The sequence below is a fragment of the Mytilus edulis genome, chromosome 4 (genome assembly GCF_963676685.1).
Source record: "Mytilus edulis chromosome 4, xbMytEdul2.2, whole genome shotgun sequence".
Taxonomy (NCBI): domain Eukaryota; kingdom Metazoa; phylum Mollusca; class Bivalvia; order Mytilida; family Mytilidae; genus Mytilus; species Mytilus edulis.
In genome coordinates, this window is record NC_092347.1 from 9,486,264 (window position 1) to 9,509,233 (window position 22,970).

The window sequence follows — 22,970 nt, forward strand, 5'->3', positions numbered from 1 at the left end:
CTGCCCCTCATATGGTTTAGGGGTGGGGAGCTCGACCGTTTCCAAGTTATCAAACAGGAGGGGGCAGAGTGGCCCAAAGAATGCCACCTATATATCATATGATTTACTTACATTAAGGTATATATAATATAGTTGCATTATTTGTGAAAATAAAGAATGAAACTTTCAGCTACTTTGATAATTGACCCTTCAAAATTGAGAAAAAACAAATAACCCCCGAAATTGCAGTAATATGTTTACACTTTAAAAGCATCTCACATGCATTATCATCATTTATCATTTATAAAGAAAATTTAGACTGTGACCATGAACATGTATATTGTTAGATATACTGTTCCCAGCTGTCACGTTGTATTGGATTTTTAAATTAAAATTTGTCAAAAAGTAATTTTGAGTTTCTGAATAAAATATTTTTCTGCTTTTTCTTTCTTTTACATATATCTTTTGGTTTACAATACTAGTGTTTATATTCATTTACCATGCATAGATGTATTTTTTCACCTGCTTGGATTTATTTTGTAAATGATCGCCAAACCCGGAATTACCCTTATCCGCTTCCGGAATCGGATCCGATTTTGTAAAATTTTGTCTTCACGGCCGCCATTGTTATGTGTTCACAATGTTGTTTTTGTCAATCAGGTACGATTTTACTCGAATTTATACAATATTTGTCGGCGATTTTCTGTATAAAGCTAGCGGTTGAACAAAATGAACATCGCCGTCTTGAATAATAATGATAAAAATAAGTTTTTAGCTCGTTTAATTGGAGACTTTGGTGAACATGGTGAAAAGGTTTGCAAAGTAATTTATGGAAGCAAGTTAAATCGTACCAACGAAAACTCGTACCATGTTAACTCGTACCAAAAAAGTTAACTCGTACCACTGGGAAGTCGTACCACTGCAAACTCGTACCATCAAAAATATATTAAAAGTTACGAATATTTTATGGTATTTTTTTTTAAACTTGATAAACCTAATGTTGAATTACTTGAATTTTATACTGGATTTAAATAGACAAAAATACGAATGTTTTTTCTAAAAGCTTTTTTTTTTAAGCTGATCTTTCAAAGTAGTTATAATCCAGAAGAAAGTAAAAACATTGCTTTAACTGTACCTTAAGTTGAATATCTATATCCAAATTATCCAAATTAAATTAATTAATGCTGTAATCCATGATCACATATTGGATGCTATGTTTACAATTGTTGTAAGCCATGTGCTTTTTGGCGGGAAAATTAGGGAACAGGAAACAGTTACATTTCATTATAACTTGTTATTTATAAAAAGTAAGAATTTCATTTTGGAAATCATTTTGATTTACTGCTAGGATTTATTCAAGAAAAATTAATTTGGAATGATTAAATATTAAATTCAATAATTATCAGTAAAAGTTTTTCTTTCAAATGTAAGGTGACTACGTCGGGCGTAGCTAGAAACCAACTATCCTAGTCGAAATTCCGCTTGCAAAAGTGGAAGATCGCGGATCTCGGACCACCGCTAATTTGCACACCTGCCTCCAAATTGAAAAGCTACGAAAATTTCTTTTTCTAATTCGAAGTTGCCGCCAACAACATGTACATGAACTGTTGAACTTATTATATAATAGACTACTGACGTAGTTGTACTACGTATTGATGACAATCAATATTCCTACGACTTTTGTCATTTGGGAAATCTAAACCTCTTGTCTTAAAAGATTTTCAGCGATTAAATATTTCATACAATTGTTCTTTGATATCTAAGCTAAAAGCACAAGTCATAATGAACTACACCAGGATTCTTAATAAGCACTACTTCCTATGTGTAACTTTAAAACTTTTGGATAAATCGACGATCATTTAAGGTTTTTCTGGTCATTTTTTTGTAATCCAGAATAAAAAGTATTAAAAAAGTGTTCAATTAGTTATATATAACATAGTAGCAAGCTAGATAATAACAATGGCAAGTATTTCAGGATTTATTGGGTAGAACACAAATCTAGGGTGCTCGCATAATGCAGCTTAACTGCATAAAAATGATGATGCAATCTCATTGAGAATACCTATAAAATACAAATTTAATCCCATTGTATTTAACAGGTGATTTCTAATCTTTTATATCTTTTTTTAAAACATGTGACCCGTCTGTTAGAATTTTCACTTTTTGACTATTGACAGTCAAATTACCACTACAACAGTAAACCACAAGTACTTAATATACAATAAAAACTTTCAAATTGTTAAAAACACTATAACATGTGGTATATAATAACCCCTTTTCAGAGTTACTTAGTAGGTTTAAATATCTATTATGAGTTACAAGGCTATTAAATCTTACTTTTTTCCAATCATAATTGTTTAAAAAAAACAATTTACTTAGATTAAATATATAACTTCTAAATGATCAAAGGGAATAATTTATCGAGTTTTTTCCCTAAATTCAAATTAATTACTGGTAAGAACTCATCACATATTTAGACATAATTTCCTGATCTCAAGTTTGTTTTTTTACCAAATTCAAATGACCCTTGAGACTGAACCAATTTACTATATCTTTGAATATATCTGGCCATTTAAAACAAAAGCTTTACAGTTTATAGGTGGGGATCTCAATAATTTTAAAGACGTTTCAAGTCTCAAAATGGCAAGGATTTGGGATGCTCAGTAAGGTTTTTATTGATCTTTTAATCATTTCAACTTGATATTATAAACAGCTGCGCCATGAGCGCATGATACGCTCGACGTCTTGTGTGGAAGTTTTATGCAATAATCATAAATAGTTTCTAAGAAAGTTTTAAGCGATAACCATTTATTGTTTTTGAGACACGGCGGGACATGTTAAACCCTCAACCCTGTTTTTTTTAACAAAAAACTGGATATCACTAAAATAAAATTTTGATTCAAGCCAAAACGTATACAGATCTTTAGATTAATATAACAAAGAAGTGTGTACAGTTTGTAGCAATAATCATAAATTGTTTTTGAGATACGGCGCGACATGTAAAAAAAACTCCCTTTTTTTTTACAAAATACTCAATAACTCAAAAATAAAATTTCGAGTCGTCACCAAAAAGTATACAGATCTTTAGATTAATATAACAAAGCAGTGTGTGAAGTTTTAAGCAATAATCATAAATCGTTTTTGAGATACGGCACATGTAAAAAAACCCTCCCTTTTTTACAAAGTACTCAATAACTCGAAAATAATATTTTTAATCATCCCCAAAAAGTATACAGATCATTAGATTAATATAACAAAAAAGGTGTGTAAAGTTTTAAGCAATAATCATAAATCGTTTTTGAGATACGGCGCGTCATGTAAAAAAACTACCCCTTTTTTACAAAATACTCAATAACTCAAAAATGAAATTTTGAACCATCACCAAAATGTGAAATCAAATGCCCTCTATATCAAAAACTTGTTAAGGGATGTACATGTGTTATGCATTCAAGAACACTGGCTTTTCAATAAGAAAAAGAAAATCATAGCTGAAATTACTGAAAATAGCGGATACATAGCTAAAAATGTTGATGATAATGACGATCCTGATTTCAACGTATCAATGAAAAGGGGATATGGTGGAGTAGCCATAATCTGGAAAAAAGAAATTAATGAAAATATAAAGGAACTGATAGACGGTGGAAATAGAATACAAGCCATACATATTCAACAAGGAGACAAACCAATATGTCTTATAAATGTATATATCCCATCAGATAGCAAAAATGCAGACATCGATTACAAAGACACATTGGCTCAAATTGATGAAATGATAGAGAAATATAAAGACACACACGAAATTATAGTATGTGGAGACATGAACGGGTCACTTAATAGAAGCTCGACACCTCATGATAAAATCCTAAAGACATTCTGCAAGGGAAAATGTATAGGAAATACTGAGAAATGCCCAGTAAAAGAGACATTTTATCACCAGAATGGTATGTCGAAAGGACAAATTGATTACTTACTCTTCAAAAGTAACTCAGAAATCATTAACAAAATCAAACAAATTGATGTCCTTGATATATACTGACCCAGAGAATACCTCGGACCATGTACCTGTTATCTTGACACTGAAAGCCAACTGAAAAAAGTCAGGGAAAAAGCAACAACTATCATAGCAAAACCTAAATGGACTGACTGCGACCATCAAATTTATAAGGAAGTCATCAATAAAGATCTACCAAAACTCATGCAAAAATCAAAAGGAATCATTGAGCAAGATATAAGAAATCTAGAAAAATTGCTACATAAAGCCGGAGAAGCGGCAATCCCAAAGTATAGAAGAAAAATCAAAATCAAATCAAAGGAAAGGCGATATGGAATGAACAAATAGATAAGGCATCAAAGCAATCAAAAAATGCATATAAAGTATGGAGGCAACATGGAGCATCTCAATAAAGAAAGTAATGAGTTCAAAATCAAAATGACAGCTGCAAAAAGAATACTTCGAAAAGCACAAAGACAAGCCTATGCCTCGCAGAGAGAATCAACAGCGGGAAAAATTATGAAAGCTTCAAATGCAGATACAAAACTTTTTTACAAGCTTATCAACATGCAAAGAAAAACACCACTTACTAATACCAAGATACTGAAACTAAATAAAAAAAATGCAGAAGATGGACCAAGCATAATGAACATCTGGCAAGAACATTTCCAACAACTAGCTACACCATCTAGAGGCTCTCAAGAGCCTGTGTCGCTCACCTGTTACTGTATTCACTGATGTCGGCCATCTTTGTAGGTAGGCGGGGTCATTAGACACTTTTTTTTAAATAAATACCCTATAGCTAGTAATGATTGTGGCCAAGTTTGGTTAAATTTGGTCCATAGTTATAGAAAAGAAAATTTTTGTACAAGTTGCAAAAATGACGAAAAGTTGTTCAATATTGACTATAAAGGGCAATAACTCCTTAAGGGGTCCTCAAACAATTTTGATCATGTTGACTTATTTGTAGATCTTACTTTGCTGAACATTATTGCTGTATACAGTTTATCTCTATCTATAATAGTATTCAAGATAATGACCAAAAACTGCAAAATTTCCTTAAAATTACCAATTTTAGGGCAGCAACCCAACAACGGGTTGTCCGATTCATCTGAAATTTTAAGAGGGGATATATCTTATTCTGATGGACATTTAAATCTTGAAAGATTTGCCATAAATGTCTTAGTTTCAAAGATATAAAGCAAAAACTGCATTTTACCACTATGTTCTAATTTTAGCCATGTCGGCCATTTGGTTTTGTAGGCAGGGTCATCGGACACATTTTTAAACTATATACAACAATTGTAATTGTGGCCAAGTTTGGTTAAATTTGGCCCAGTAGTTTCAGAGAAGAAGATTTTTGTACAAGTTACAAAAAATGACGAAAAGTTGTTAAAAATTGACTATAAAGGGCAATAACTCCTTAAGGGGTTGACTGACAATTTTGGTCATGTTTGACTTATTTGTAGGTCTCACTTTGCTGAACATTATTGCTGTTTACAGTTTATCTCTATCTATAATAGTATTCAAGATAAGAACCAAAAACTGCAAAATTTCCTTAAAATAACCAATTCAGGGGCAGCAACCCAACAACAGGTTGTCCGATTCGTATGAAAATTTTAGGGCAGATAGATCTTGACCTGATCAACAATTTTACCCCCATGTCAGATTTGCTCTAAATGCTTTGGTTTCAAAAATATAAGCCAAAATATACATTTTACCCCTGTGTTCTATTTTTAGCCATGGCGGCCATCTTGGTTGGATGGCCAGGTCATCGGACACATTTTTTAAACTAGATACCCCAAGGATGATTGTGGCCAAGTTTGGTTAAATTTGGCCCAGTAGTTTCAAAGGCGAAGATTTTTGTAAAAGTTTACGGACGACGAACGCAGGACGCAGGACGACGGACGACGGACGCCAAGTGATGAGAAAAGCTCACTTGACCTTTCAGGTCAGGTGAGCTAACAATAGAGGAAAATTTTGACACTGAAAAACTAGAGCTAGTAGAAATACAAACCAATATAATAGAATCCATAGAAAGGGAAAAAGGTCAAGGCATAGATCTTGTTAATGTAAAGGAAGTAAATAAAGCTATAGAAAAACTTAAAGCAGGAAAAGCACCCGATGAAGATGGAATTTCAGCAGAACACTACAAACATGGGATGGAAGAGTTAACTCCCTTTATAGTACATCTGCTTAATTTAATCTTAACACATTTGGATGTACCAATCTTCCTAAAGACAGGGATTCTAACACCAATCTTAAAGAAAGAAAAAGACAAAACATTACCATCTAGCTATAGAGGAATAACTGTAACTAAAACCTTTGCAAAGATATTACAAAGTATATTGAAGGATAGAATTGACTCTGTATTTAACAACATACAAAGCTCCATGCAAAGAGGATTTACAGAAGGAGTATCATCATTATGTGCAGCATTCCTCACATCAGAAGCAATCGATGAAAGTAAGAAATTAAAGATACTGCTGATCTTAATAACTCTTCATGCAGAAAATGCATTTGACAAGCTAAACCATGAAATACTATTCAACAAACTGTTATGATATTGTAATTATTATGTTTATTTATGTTGGCCTAATTTGTGTTGTATGGCCTGATAGTTGTTTACCAAATAATCTTATAACTGTGCAGTTTAGGAATCACTGGAACAATCACAGAATGATTGGAACTTTCTAGAATGATCCTTATAAAAGATGCGTAATTTAAACTTCTACGTTATTCCAGAAACTTCCGTTGTAACTTTCCAGGATTTTCCACAATGTTCCATTATAGAGTGTTCTAGAATTTTCCATGACAACACTATATATACAGACACTAAAGTTAAATTCCATTAATTAAACTTGGACTTAGACATTGATAGACATTAGTATTCACGGCATTTGGATTGACACTTTTATTCTACAAACAACATCATACTGGATTGTGACCTTAGTAGTGAACATAATATTCAGATTGGATTCCGAAAGATTTCCGGATACAGATAAAGATAAAAGAGTGGACTCATATTTTGACAGTTAAGTTATCAGTCATATTTGTAAAATACTTCTTGTAAACTTTTGTATAATAAATATTGTTAAATTTTAGTATTGATTTGTGTCTTTTGTTGGCTACAATTTAAAGGCGATTTCTGGCCGTAACAAAACTGTACCATTATGGAATAAAAGGAAAACTCTAGATATTACTGAGAAACTTGTATAAAGGAATGAGCGTTAAGGTTAAATGGGAAGGGCAATGTACAGAAGATGTAATGGTGCTACAAGGAATTCAACAAGGTGCAAAACTATCTACAACACTATATAAATGCTACAACATCATACTGGATAGCATATTAAAAAGTGGACTTGGAGCATGTATTGGTGATATAGTCCCTGCACCAACATGTGCCGATGACATTGCTGTCCTGGCAAATAGTACTGCAGATGCACAAGGAATATTAGACATAGTACAACACCATACAAGCAGAGATCTAGTCAAAATAAATCCAACTAAATCTGAAGCTGTTCTATACAATGCAAAAGGCTCAAACATATCAACATTGCAATTTGAAGACAATGACATCAATATAACCAATGAAACCAAACATCTAGGTATCAAAAGAAACGAGCAAAACCGTGCAAATATCTCAGAAAGAATAAGAACCGGTAGGGCAACAATATACAGCCTTCTAGGAGCTGGGTTACATGTCAGAAGGGGATTCTCACCCATGGTCGCATACAAGCTATGGAGAACATATGCAGTACCAAGAAGCATATAAGGATTTGAGGTGATGAACTTACTTGCAAAAGAAAAGGATATGCTAGAACTGGCAGAGAGAAAAATCCTCCGACAAATTCAAGGGCTTCCAAATAATACAGCAAATATGGCTGTCTATACCCTGGTAGGAGCAGAACCTATTGCCATCACATTAGACAAAAATGTACTTACCTTCTTCATGAATATTGTTCGAAATTCAGGAACCATAGAATGTGAAATTCTGCGCCGACAAATAGTATTTTCAGACGAAAAAGGAAAAGACTTTATCAACAGAGTAGAAAAAACTCTATCAAAGTACAATTTGAAATCTAGTAGCTACTACATAGAAAATCCACTGAATAAAATCGAATGGAAAAGACTAGTAGGAATAAAGATCAAGGAATACTGGAAAAATGAATGTCATAATGAAAAAATGGAAAAAACATCACTTAAATACATAGAGATATAGAACAATCCATTAAATGAAGCTCACAATATATGGAAAAGTGTAAAAAACTAGTAAAGATGTAAAGGCAGGAGAAACGTACATATTCCAAGCCAAAAGAGCTAAGTTCAATCCGAAAGTTAACCCGATGTGTACAATCTGTGAACAGGGAAATGAAGATCTAGAACATTTTATTCTACACTGCAAAGAATTAGAGCAAATAAGATCTAAATACTGCTCAAAAATTGAACAGACAATGGATGAAATTGATACCTCAACATACAAGAAGACCATACAACAAGGGAATTTACTGCAGCTCATAATGGACTGTACTAGCAAGGACATAAACTGTTACTCAACTGTGTATGAAAACATTGAAACTCTGGCTAGAAATATGTGTTATGAGATGCTCTTGCTGCGCACAAAAACGATAAAACACTTGATCACAAGTACAGTATAAGCAAACTTTTTAAAATAAAATAGTTCATTACTAAATTTTATTAGTATATCATCTTACTATTTATGACTTATAAGTATTTAAAAATAAATCTTCTCTTTTTAAAATTGTAAGATATCAGTTATAATTTAAAGAATAATGACAAGATTTCCATATAGCAAATTAAACTGTGAAGAAAATTTATGTATATATTATAGCTTATATTTTTTCCAAACCCCAACCATTTTACATAAGTCTTATAAAATATAATTGTCATTATAGTTCCCGATGTATGTATAGCACTATTAACTAATAATTATAAGTAATTTTAATTTGAGAACATTTTAATTCTTATTTGTAAATATATGCAGTTGTTTCTTAACATTTTCTTACAACCCAGCACATATGAATTATTATATATCTTTTAAAATTTTATGATGACAACCCTATGAATTAATTATGATATCTATCATTTAGTGATCATTATAACCAAATTCAGTCATCTGTATATAATCAATTGTTTCCTTATGTTTTAAGGTGTACATAGTTGCTAAAACTATACCCTTTGGGTAGTGCTCCACAATTAATGGAGGAATATACAAGAAACTGAACTGAACTGAACTGAACAAGGTTTTCTATATATCTCCAAACTTTGTTTGCCAGGGATATATTAAATCCATCTGACAGTCCTAACAGATAGTAGGCTGCATCCTGGAAATGCTTATATGCAATGAAATGTTATGCAACATTTTTCTATAGTACTGGCATGTACTGGACAGGCGAAAACTTTATTCATGCTGAGTATCTCTTTATTTGTAACAAAGATAAATTCTCCACATTTTTTTTAAAAGTGCAAATTGAACAAAGACAAATAGGGGAAAATCAATGATGGTATTACACCTTAACATATTTGCGAAATAGATTTTCTCTATCTCCTTTTTACAAAATTGTTCAATTTTTAGCCATGGTACCATAATGATTTGCAGTGAGGATAAATGAAAACATTTTTTAAATATAAAAAAGAAGATGTGGTATTATTGCCAATGAGACAACTATCCACAAAAGACAAATATGACACAGACATTAACAACTATAGGTCAACGTATGGCCTTCAACAATGAGCAAAGCCCATACCGCATAGTCAGCTATAAAAGGCTCCCATAAGACAATGTAAAACAATTCAAACGAGAAAACTAACGACCTTATTTATGTAAAAAAAAGAACGAAAAACAAATATGTAACACATAAACAAACGACAACCACTGAATTACAGGCTCCTCCACTCTTGAGATGAATATTGTGAAATTTTCTTCAATTTAGTTTCAAAAGAGGAAAGTTTTGTAAAGATAATGAACAAACACCTACAAGTGATTGCAAAAGCTGATATTGAAAATTCTGGCTATTCTTTAAAGAATATAACATTATTAACAAAAAATATATATTTCAATTAAAAACCACATATCTTTTTATTTCCCTCTTTTGAATTTCTGCATATTGGACATGCTCAATGTTCCTCCAGAGAACTGTTTTAACTTGTTCACTCTGTAGTCTTTATATTTATAAAGAAATTTAAAATCTTGACTATTCAATAATATAATTTTATTTAAAAAAATAAATTATTGCACAAACATGTAAAAGTAACAACTGTAAATAACACCATTAACAATAAATATATATAAAACAAATGAGGTAATATCTTTTATGGCAAGTAAATTTTTTGACTTCTTTCAATCCGACTTCTGCATACTGGACATTGTCCACCTTCCTCTTGAATTTTGCTCACACATGGTTCACAACAAAAAAAATGGCTGCAAGGACATAACACCATATTTCTAACTGAGGCACAACATATCCCACACAATATCTTTGATTTAAGGTCCTCTATTTCTAAAATAAATTAAAAAAAAATTTAGAAAAAAATATAAGAGTACAATTTATAATCACAAATCACTAAAGCCATTAGTAGAAAAAGACATTTTTGAAGTCTGATGGGTGTTCAGTCAGTAGGTATAGGAAGATGTGGTATGAGTGCCAATGAGACAACTCCCGATCCAAATAACATTTTTTTTTAAATAAGCTTATACTTCTGACATGCTGCAAAATAATTGATAATCATACACCAATTTCAAGCTTTTCTTGCACTGAAAGAATCAAACTTGTTTACATCACATCAGACAATTGATGTTGCAAACCAAAAACCATGTTTTGCATTTACATTTAGACCAATCTAAGAATTGAGACCCACAGACCAGTATTGAGAGAAGAATTGACAAAAGGGAGGCGGAGAAAATTTTGGTAAAATAAATATTCTTCTAAGGTACTATAAAGCTCAATACCTGGTTTGTGTAGTTTTTTATGAGCTTTTCTTTACAAATTTTAGTACAAAAACTTACCCTACTCCTGAATAACAGTAGGTAAGTGCCCGTTTTCTATTTGTTTCCAAGAAAACTAAATACTTTTAAGCGAATTCTAAAAGTAAAATAGATTGGTTTTCCAAGGTCCTCTTTTTTTTTTGTACCTATGCAAAAATTAGGTCCTCCACCTATACATATATTTAGTTTTCCAAGGCAAATAACTACAATGTATGCATTTTTGGTTCTGTAAACATTTTCTATAAATATTCTTCAAGAAATGAAGACCTGTGAGATTTTGCTTGCAGAACAATTTTCCAAATAAATTTCTATTACCAAGGGGCATAACTCCTGTTAAAAAAATAAATCTGTACTGAATATTGACCTTATGCATGACCTTGCTTATAGAAATTTTTGAAATGAATTTCATAAAAATTCAGCAAGAATGTAGGAATGAGAGTGCCTACTGGAAATTTTTTAATAATATAACATCTTAAAAAGCATTCTCAAAGCAATTTTCCATAAAATTTATATTTCTAGGGGACACAGCTTTCCCATAAAAAAAAATTAATCAGCGAAATTTGTCATGCAATGAAATTTTAAAGAGGCATAACTCCTTTAAGAAATAGTAGTTGATCAGTACTGATTTCTGAATGTGTCCCAGACAGTGCAGATATAAGTTTCATCGACATTTTATAATCAAAGTGCTTGTAAGCACGGAAGGGTATAAGATTGCTTTACCAGAAATTTATCTGTGGAAGTTAAACAAATACCATTGATATTTTAGAACAGATATTAGATTCCTGGACCTTGCATTTTTGACAAGAAGAACATCATTTTGAAACTTGAAAAATTGAGCATATATTTCATTGGTAAATTTCTGGAAATGTTCATGGATAGGATCAATGTAATAATCAATGCACTATATTTTGTTTCTATAAAGAAGTGATAACTGATAAATAAAGGCAACAGTAGTATACCGCTGTTCAAACTCATAAATCCATGGACAAAAAACAAAATCGGGGTAACAAACTAAAACTGAGGGAAACGCATAAATATAAGAGGAGAACAACGACACAACACTACAATGTAACTAACACACACAGAAACGGACCAAGCATCAGACAAAATCCCACGAGAATAACAAATATAACCCTTATAAGATTCAGATATCAAGTCAGTACAATAGGTTTATGATTGCATTTAATGCAAATCTTAAATCTTTACCCAAAATTGTAGAGTTGAGAAGTCTGACTGAAGGACATATGCATTTCTTTGGACCCTGCTATGCTATTCAATAGACACAAATGTTTTTATTTATAATCAGCTATGCAAACCCGACATTGATAGTTTATTCAAATTATTTTCATAAATTTCAGCGGTTTTCATTTTAATAATTTAGTCAAAAAGATTTAGATTATCAACAAAAATATATATAGAGAGCCCAGGTGGTCGTGTGGTCTAGCGGGACGGCTGCAGTGCAGGCGATTTGGTGTCACGATATCACAGTAGCATGGGTTCGAATCCCGGCGAGGGAAGAACCAAAAATTTGCGAAAGCAAATTTACAGATCTAACATTGTTGGGTTGATGTTTAGACGAGTTGTATATATATATATATATATATATAATAAAAACTATAACACAAATTCCCATACGTTTCGGCCATTACGGCCTTCTTCATTGGAATAAAATGAATCGTAATGGCCGAAACGTATGGGAATTTGTGTTATAGTTTTTATTATACAATCATTCAGAGACTTTACATATATATATACACAACTCGTCTAAACATCAACCCAACAATGTTAGATCTGTAAATTTGCTTTCGCAAATTTTTGGTTCTTGCCGGGATTCGATTATAAGCTACAAAGATATTTTTTGTCATGCATCCGATTTCACCTAGATTGATGAACACGCCCGATGAAGCTAATTTGTTTAGCAAAATATTGCGTGAATAATATATAAAATATGTCGCAGGAAAAATGGGACACCAATATAACATCGACTTGGGATGAGGAATAAGTCACCATAAACCCATAAACTAGTCGTGGTAATGCTTGTGGGCCATTTCTGCATTTAATGAGTCGTCCAATTTATAAATACTTTATTATATAATCTGCAAGTAAACAAATTGTAAACCAATTGTAAAAAAAAAAACTATTGTCGTCAATCGTCAAAAAACATGAATATGAAATATGAATATGATATGAATGGAAAACATATAACACTGAAAACACAAATAATATGAAATGCTTAATAATGAAATAAAATGGATAAATATATCCGGTGACAAATATAACAACTAATTTTATAACACTCATTAGTGTGTTAAAGTTACATTCTTAGACACTTATATATATATGATATAATTCGATTTAAAGGGCTTGACCGTTAAATCGCGTTATCAGAGGAAGGCAAGACTTGCGACAGTTCATGCACAGGTCAATGTAACGCGCATGTCTTAATTCGATTACACGGCATATCAATTTTAACAGCTAAAGCACTCCTCACAATATTTTGAATGCACGGTCTGCTAGGAAGTAACTGAATTCCTCTAAGGTCAGATTGTTGAGTTTATTGTACGCATAATTAATTTAAATACTTATCTTATTAATTTTTCAATTTCAACAGATTATTGATTAAGTAATTTAAAATCGGTCACATTCAACTTGATAATTTATACATTATAGTGGACAATTTACTAAATTAAGGATTTATATATAGTATACAAATCTTTGACTAAAGTTATTATAGTACGAGCGAATTTATTTTAATTTATGTTGGATTGTATAATAAATGTTTGATTCACATAGTTTTTAATTCCAGTTACATTAATATTTTTGTATCTTTTTATCGAGGTATTAAAATTGAAAACTAGATTCCAAGTATTTCTATTCAATTTACATTTCGTAATGCAGATTAAAATGGTATTGTTCCATTATCAGGTATGTTAACTATTATTTAATAATGGGGTTGCCTTGTGAGACATTAACTTCATCAAATGCAATTAATTAATTTATGGTACCATTTATTGTTCTTTAGCGTGTTTAGGACAGCAGTAAATCGTAAATTATATTTCAAAGTTGAGCCTCCGTTAAAAGAAATTAGTTGATAACATTTTTGATATGGCAGCTACAGTGATTGAAACATTCAAAAAGGTGTTATAAAGGTTTTAAACCAAAAATTGTCAGAACAACATTGTTTGATTTAGTTCATGTCTGCCCATGTAAGAGGGTGTGAGATTACTATTGTTTTTCTGTTTGTCTTTTTTATTTTTAGCCATGGCGTTGTCAGTTTGTTTTAGATTTATGAGTTTGACTGTCCCTTTGGTATCTTTCGTCCCTCTTTTAATAACGCATCTGAATTCTTCAAAAATGCTAAAATTGTCAATGATACCTTTAACTAGCTTTCATTTCAAGTATTATCTTGTAGAAATAAAGTGGCAAGAGATACTTAAACCGAATTTATATCACAAGTCAACAATTTAAATATCCTTTTAATGTCAATCATTGTTTATATGATGCCCAACTGTATACCATTCAGGGCCGTAGCGTAATGGAGGCAAATGAGGCAAATGCCTCACTTTTGAAACGACGACCAAACTTTTAAAGTGTCATTTTTTTTTAATTATAGATTTTACATTATCAATATGCAAGTTTCGCGTTTCAAATTATCTACCAGCACACTACTACATCCAATATGTTCAATCTGCAGCAGCGATTGCAGCTTTTACCATAGCGAATCGATGACGGTAAAAAAATAAGTGTTCCGAATACAAATCAAAATAAAAAAAATTGAAACAAATCTTAATGTCGTTACCAAACTCGTTGAAGATGGGTATTTTAAAGAGAAAAAATATGAAAAAGGTAACTAATGAGTATAAAAACACCCCTATAAATATGCTGGCTTAATACTTTCCTTGGTTTATTTTTAAATCGATTATAGTTATTAATCTTTACAGTAAAATAATTCATTGGCCAAAAATATAATAATTATTCATAATTAATTTAAACAAAATCATGAAGCGCCTTTTCTATGGAAGTCTTAAAAATGTATAAGGCAATTCTTGATTTTTATTTATCTTTAGTAAAAGTAGGAATGATATATTTTTGGTATTGTTTGAAAATAATTTTTTTCGTGTTTCTTTTTCTGTTTATGATCAGCATTGTCTGGTTGTATGCAAGCGTGTTCCATTGATTCTAGTGCGGTAGGTCGTGGGTTCGAACCGCGGTAGGTCAAACCAATGACTTTTAAAAAAAATGATAGAATAATGTGTCCAAGTAAAGGTCTTCCATCAGAATAATGTGTTCAGATAGGTCTTCCAGCGGAATGTTTAGATAACTTGTGATCACTTGTGACATTAGAACGTCAAAAATCAGGTTAAGTAACAATGTTGGTCTATTTTTCTCTGTACCTATTCTTATGGTTAATGATTATGTATAATAAATATATTCTTATTGATGCTCGTCTTATAGAAGCTTATAACTTGATGTTGGACTATATATATATATATATATATATATATATACATAAGTCAAGAACGTGTGTTGAAGCAGTACAGGTCACAGGAGAAAAGGAAAGTTTTAGTTGACCAACAGAGATTAACTTTAATATTGAAACTTGATTTGTTACTTACTAGGCTAGTTAATAAAAAAAACGCATTTCTGTTATATTTTTTTATTTTTTATTATAGATGGTAATGCTGGAAAAAGCTTCTCCCGTACATGTCAGGCACCCGAACCACCCTAAAAAAAAAAGCCCAAAAATTTTTCGCCTCGCTCAGCTCGGCGAATTGCCTCACTGTAAACAGACCTGCCCTACGGCCTTGCCATTATTTCCGTTTGTTACTTAGTCTTAAAAAATGTCTAGCTGGCACAAATATTTGTTGGGAGCCCTGCCATGTGCAACAAGAGTGCACACGCTGAAATGTCTCGCCTTCTATACTAATCATTGATATTATGTTGATAGTCCTAAGTATAAAGCTAAGCTTTATAACAATTGTCACATAAACTTAACATTAACCAAGATAACTAAACATAGACCAATGAACCTTGAAAATGAGGTCAAGGTCAGATGAACCATGCCAGGCAGACATGTACAGCTAATGCTTCTATACAACATATATAGTTGACCGATTACTTATATTAGTTTAAGAAAAATAGATCAAAACACAAAACCTTAACACTGTGCAATGAACCGTGAAAATGAGATTACAGTCAAATAAAACCTGTGCGACTAACATAAAGATCATTAAATATTTCCATACACCAAATATAGTTGACCTAAGGCATATAGTATTAGATAAAAAGACCAAAACTCAAAAAACTTAACTTTGACCACTGAACCATGAAAATGAGGTCAAGGTCACATGACATCTGCCCGTTAGACATGTACACCTTACAATCGTTCCATACAACAAATATAGTAGACCTATTGCATATAGTATGAGAAAAACAGACCAAAACACAAAAATTTAACTTTGACCACTGAACCATGAAAATGAGGTCAAGGTCACATGACATCTGCCCGATAGACATGTACACCTTACAATCGTTCCATACAACAAATATAGTAGACCTATTGCATATAGTATGAGAAAAACAGACCAAAACGCAAAAATTTAACTATAACCACTGAACCATGAAAATGAGGTCAAGGTCAGATGACACCTGCCAGTTGGATATGTACACCTTACAGTCCTTCTATACACTGAATATACTAGCCCTATTGCTTATAGTATCTGAGATATAGACTTGACCACCAAAACTTAGCCTTGTTCACTGATCCATGAAATGAGGTCGAGGTCAAGTGAAAACTGTCTGACAGACATGAGGACCTTGCAAGGTAGCACATATCAAATATAGTTATCCTATTACTTATAATAAGAGAGAATTCAACATTACAAAAAAATTGAACTATTTTTTCAAGTGGTCACTGAACCATGAAAATGAGGTCAAGGACATTGGACATGTGACTGACGGAAACTTCGTAACATGAGGCATCTATATATAAAGTATGAAGCATCCAGGTCTTCCACCTTCTAAAATATAAAGCTTTTAAGAAGTTAGCTAACACCGCCGCCACCGCCGCCGGATCACTATCCATATGTCGAGCTTTCTGCAACAAAAGTTGCAGGCTCGACAATAAAAACCTTAATTTGAGGATATATTAAACTAGAAGCTCTATTATAGTTTTCAAGATAAAAGGCAAAAATGAACGAAAAAAAGGTAAAAATCTTCATTTAAAGATGATAACTCCTATAAGGAGTCCACTGATGATTTACCCAATTGACTTCTTTGTAAATCTTGTCTTACTTATTATTTTTGCTTTTTAAAGTTTTTATCTATCTACTTTAGTTTTTAAGATAATAGGCAAAAACTTGATTAAAGGTAAATATCATTATTAAAGAGCAATTACTCCAATAAGGAACCGACTGACGATTCCAGCCTTTTAACTTATTCCTAGATCTTATCATGCTTAACATTTTTGCTTCATTAAGTTAATGCCTCTTAATTATAATTTTCAAATAGTAAAATTCTTCATTTAAGGTAGTTCAGGGGTATAGAAAAAAAATGACAGAATTTTCTTATACTTTGTGAAATTTAACTTTGAAGTATTGTAAATGAAAAAATGCAAAAAAAATTTGGGGTCACCGGCAACTAAGAGATATTTTGACCTCTGAAAGTGAGTGCAAATAGGTTATATGGAAATATAGGAAAAATGGACAAAAAAACACTTTGATTGAATTTTTTCAAAGCAAAATAAATGACAGAAGTTGTTCATTTTTTCATACTGTAAAGCTTGATGTCTCTATTTTATAAAATTGAAATAAAATTTTGGGCTCACCGACCAACCAAGAGATTTTTATGACCTCTGAAAATGAGTGCAAATAGGCTAAATATAGGGAAAACAGACATAAAATCTCTTTGGTTGAATTTGCAAAGCAAAATAAATGACAGAAGTTGCTCATTATTTCATACTGTAAAGCTTAATGTCTCTATTTTATAGATTTGAAATAAAATTTAGGGGTCACCGGCCAACCAAGAGATTTTTTGACCTCTGAAAATGAGTGCAAATCGGCTAAATATAGGGAAAACGGACATAAAATCTCTTTGATTGAATTTTCAGAGCAAAATAAATGACAGAAGTTGCTCATTATTTCATACTGTAAAGCTTAATGTCTCTATTTTATAGATTTGAAATAAAAATTGGGGGTCACCGGCCATCCAAGAGATTTTTTGACCTCTGAAAATGAGTGCAAATAGGCTAAATATAGGGAAAACAGACATAAAATCTCTTTGGTTGAATTTGCAGAGCAAAATAAATGACAGAAGTTGCTCATTATTTCATACTGTAAAGCTTAATGTCTCTATTTTTATTTAATTGAAATAAAATTTGGGGGTCACCGGCCAACCAAGAGATTTTTTGACCTCTGAAAATGAGTGCAAATAGGCTAAATATAGGGTAAACGGACATAAAATCTCTTTGATTGAATTTTCAGAGCAAAATAAATGACAGCAGGGGCATCATCTGTGTCCCTTTGGACACATTCCCCATTTATTTTTTTAGAAGTTATTATTGATTAATATTAATTTTTGCCATGACTGTATGACATTTTATATTTTAATATTTTATGATGGATTTAAATGAGTAGTAATTGTTGCATTAGAAATTTGAATTGAGATCATTGTTGGAATAAGGGATAGGGGGGTCAATTTCACATTTCAGAAATTAAATCTGAATATTTTTTTTTGAGAGGATTAATATTTTACAGCCGAAGTGAATTGCTCAATTTTGAGCCAAAAAACATATTTTAAGTTCATTAGACCACATTCATTCTGTGTCAGAAACCTATGCTGTGTCAACTATTTAATCACAGTCCAAATTCAGAGCTGTATCCAGCTTGAATGATGGGTCAATACTAGCCCAAACCGTTAGGGTTTGACCTCTGCGGTTGTATAAAGCTGTGCCCTGCCGAGCATCTGGTTATTATTGTGCTTAAACCATGATTGTGACAACATATGAAAAGTGTGAGCTGACAGTCTGCCAATTTTTTTTTCATAAGTCTCATTCTGACTTTCTATCTGACAGGTTTTTATGTGTCAATATTTGTGTTTCAATATAAAAGGAAGATATGGTATGATAATTGATTGTTAACGAGGCGACTCTCCGCAATAGACCAAATGACACAGAAGTTAACAGCTACAGGTCAAAAGCTGTTATCGCATAGTTAGCTGTAAAAGGCCCTTCAATGACTAATGAAAAACAATTCAAATGAGAAAACTGAAGGCATTTTAATGTACAAAATGATGAACAAAAAAATATGTGACACAACAACAAAAGACAACCACTGTCTGAATTACAGGTTCATGACAAGGCTTCCAAAATTTCCTGACGACAGCCGGACATTTTACAAAGAAATATTTTTGACGGTCAACGATCAGCTGGATACTTAAATATAACTGAGAGGATGCATAAGATATATGTGTCTAAGTAATTGGAAGTGTTATATGCAATAAAATTATTTATAACTGTTTTGTTTTCTTCATTCTAAAAATAAATTAAATATTATCCTCGGTATTGTGTCATTTTTCTGTGTATTGTAATACAGGAACCATCATTGCATCAGTCAGCTTAAGTACCTGACTTTTCTCATGTTTTTTGTTTTTGTTTAAAACTTCATGACTTGGGAAAGGCACATACAAAATGTGGTGGGGTTAATGTTTGAAGGTGACAACCCTTCCCCTTAACCTGGGACAGTGCCTGTGGTGTAAATTGGTACAACATATGTGTTTTATCAATTTGTATTATTCATTTTTGAACTCTGAATCTAGCGAAAAGTAGATTATCACAGATACATTTGCAGAATGAGTTGTATGAAAAAAGTAAAATCACAAAAATACTGAACATCAATTCGGAAAGTCCATAATCACATGGCAAAATCAAATAACAAAACGCATCAAAAACGAATGGACAATGTATGAATAGTCAGGATCCTTGTCTCACAACCTCTATGAAGCAAGAAAAATGTGACAAGGTTTGTATATACATAAAAGTCAGTCATAAAATTAAAGATTTCAGTATATTCGCATTTTACTATATCTTTTGTAACTGCTGTATTTCACATGTTATTTTTCTTTTCTACTGTAGGATAGTAAGTGGTTCAAATATACATGTATGCCTCTTGGGACTAAAATTACATGCAATAGAAATCAGCCCCAAAAAAGCAAATTTTAATAACTATAGCTGTAGTATGCATTTTTAAATGTAAATACAATGTATGTGCTAGGGCCTAAATTGACCCTGAATTATTTCAAGTGTTTTTGGCTCAAGTTTTTTTTAATACATAATGTACTATTAAATTATTACATGTTATATACTATGTCATTTGTAATTTCCTTTCTATTTAAAGTACATTTTGAACATATGGGAGGATCTAGAGACGGCCCTGGGAAAAATTTGGTTAATAATATAGGGAATCACTGGAGCATGACCTGAGCGGGTCCCCTCTTAGGCAGTCAGTGAGCCCCCACTTATGAAAAATTCTGGATCCGCCACTGGGATTAATTATTCAACAAAAACATTCACGAGTTTTAAATTACTGGAAAATATCACATCTTCATACAAGCCCCCCCCCCCTTTTTTTTCATCCAAAAACATCCTAAACATGCTAAAAGCATACATTTTTATAATTTTGACTTTTGAGCAAATTTTATACATTCGACATGTCTGATACATGAACAACAAATTAGTCTTTAAAAACATTTTGTCTATAATATATATCTTATAATTGCCATGAAACTTGGTCCACAGGCTTTTAATTTAGTAAGCTCTGGTCACACAAAGTTGGTTAAGATCGGTTTATTCCTACTATCCTATTAGATAGGAACATAGGTAATTTATTATCCTTTGATTTTATCTTTATTTGCAAAATATAGACTCTAGTGTGAACATTACACATCTTGCAATTTTTTTTCATACACCTTTAAAAAAAAATGCCTTAAAGATAAAGTATTTTAGGAGTTGAAATTATACTGTAACTTTTGATCATGAATGGACCAGCTGAAAAAGGTTAAAAAAGTTCTGAAGCCATCAAGAGAATATAACACCCACTTAGCGCAGGTGTCATTTTTAAAAGTTTGCATTTAATGTCTTTAACATGTTAAAGAAATGCACTTCGAAATAACTCTGTAGAGACCTAACAAGCTTTTAAATTTAGAAAAAAATCATTTTATGACAAGACCCCTTTTCCTGTTTAATTAGGTAGTAAAAGTTTTGTTTTTCTCTCATGAAGGTTCTGTAGGATCAATATATTATAGGAGGGTCAGGAAAAGTTTAAAGAATAGAGAATAATGCATGTAATGTTCACAATACATTTGTAAATAAAGAAAATAAACATACATCATGTACATGTAACAATGAAGAAAACACGGGTGTTCAATTATAAGAATTACAGAAAAATGGAAAAAACAAAAAAATAAATAGAGATAAATGGTATAAAGAATTAGATAAGATTGAAATGAAGGACCCTCCATCCAGACCATCGGTAGGAAAGGTACATGTAGTTTTGTGAAATGATTCCTTTTTAAAAATAATTTATACAGTCTATATCCCGCTAACATGTTTAACCCTGCCACATTATTTATGTATGTGCCTGTCCCAAGTCAGGAGCCTGTAATTCAGTGGTTGTCATTTGATTATGTGTTACATATTTGTTTTTCGTTCATTTTTTTTATGCAAATAAGGCCGTTAGTTTTCTTGTTTGAATTGTTTGAATTGTTTTACATTGTCATATCGGGGCCTTTTATTGCAGCATTATTTGTGGAATGGGCTTTGCTCAATGTTGAAGGCTGTACAGTGACCTATAGCTGTTAATGTCTGTGTCATTTTGGTCACTTGCATCTTCGCTAGCCAAGGGTTACGATCCACTCTCGCTCTCTCCACCCTTGGCAGATTAAGCCAACATTTGTAAAAACAATGTTGCGCCATCTATCGGAGGATTAAAGTCTCGCCCATTCCGAATACATTATTCTTGACCAATGGTAGCACTTAAACTCTTCAATATATGGAGGTAAAAACACAGTAGCGTTAAAGCCGGAAACGAAAATATACGTCAACATTCATGCATTTGTGCATGAAACATACACAGGAACTTCTAAAAGTTGATTAAAAACATTCAAGTTGTCACTAAATATAGTAGTATGTTTAGGAATGTAAAGACTTGTTGCACAATAAACACGTGGCAATTGTTTACAAACACCTTCTACATTTACACGTGATCATGTAATAGACGCTTTTTGATTGGATGCAGCGAGTTTCGACTGCAACCAATGAAAATCCTCATCCTGTGTCTCCGAAATTTTATCTCAATCCGCCAAGGGTGGAGAGAGCGAGAGTGGATCGTAACCCTTGGCAAGCGAAGATGGGTCACTTGTGGATACATTGAAGTTGTCTCGTTGGCAATCATACCACATCTTTTTATATAGATGGGATAAGTTCTAAATTTTAAGTGTGCATGCTTAACCAAAAATGTAACAACTGGAATCCGGGAAAAATCAACTGCATTGGCGTTCGAATAATCCAAGTTTACAACAAGAAAATTCTGTTTGCATATAAATGTAATCATATAAACCGCCTACTTTCATGAATCATATACTTTTCTCCCAGAAACCCAAATGGTCTGAACCCTATGCAGATGACATACATTGTATTTCTCAGGTCCACAAATTTTCAAATCTATTACATGATAGAAGTACCATGAGCTATGCTTATGGTTAACTTACATGTATAATTTATTTTCAGCCTGAAAAAGGGGGGGTGTGTCATTGTTTCGTTGTTCGACACGGATATTATTTTGAAATTATTTCCGCTAATTTTACGCTTACATATTATTTTTCAGTGGTCGTGAATCGCTCTTTGAGCATGTATATTCAATTCATTAGTACTTACTTTTCAGTTTAAATTTTCCCCTTTTCATGATTTGTTTACATCCATCTTTCGCATGTTTGTCAGAC

General features: G+C 32.1%; 1 protein-coding gene across 2 annotated transcripts in view; it reads right to left on the reverse strand.

Moving 5' to 3' along the window:
• Positions 1-10,056: 10,056 nt before the first annotated feature.
• The window catches only part of LOC139518911 (baculoviral IAP repeat-containing protein 8-like), a 64,012-nt gene continuing 51,098 nt past the window's right edge, over positions 10,057-22,970 (reverse strand). For both annotated transcript variants that reach the window (XM_071310595.1, XM_071310594.1), the window contains one exon: positions 10,057-10,491. In XM_071310595.1, the coding sequence (XP_071166696.1) occupies positions 10,304-10,491 (188 nt within the window). In that variant the 3' untranslated portion in view covers positions 10,057-10,303. The remainder of the gene's footprint in view (positions 10,492-22,970) is intronic.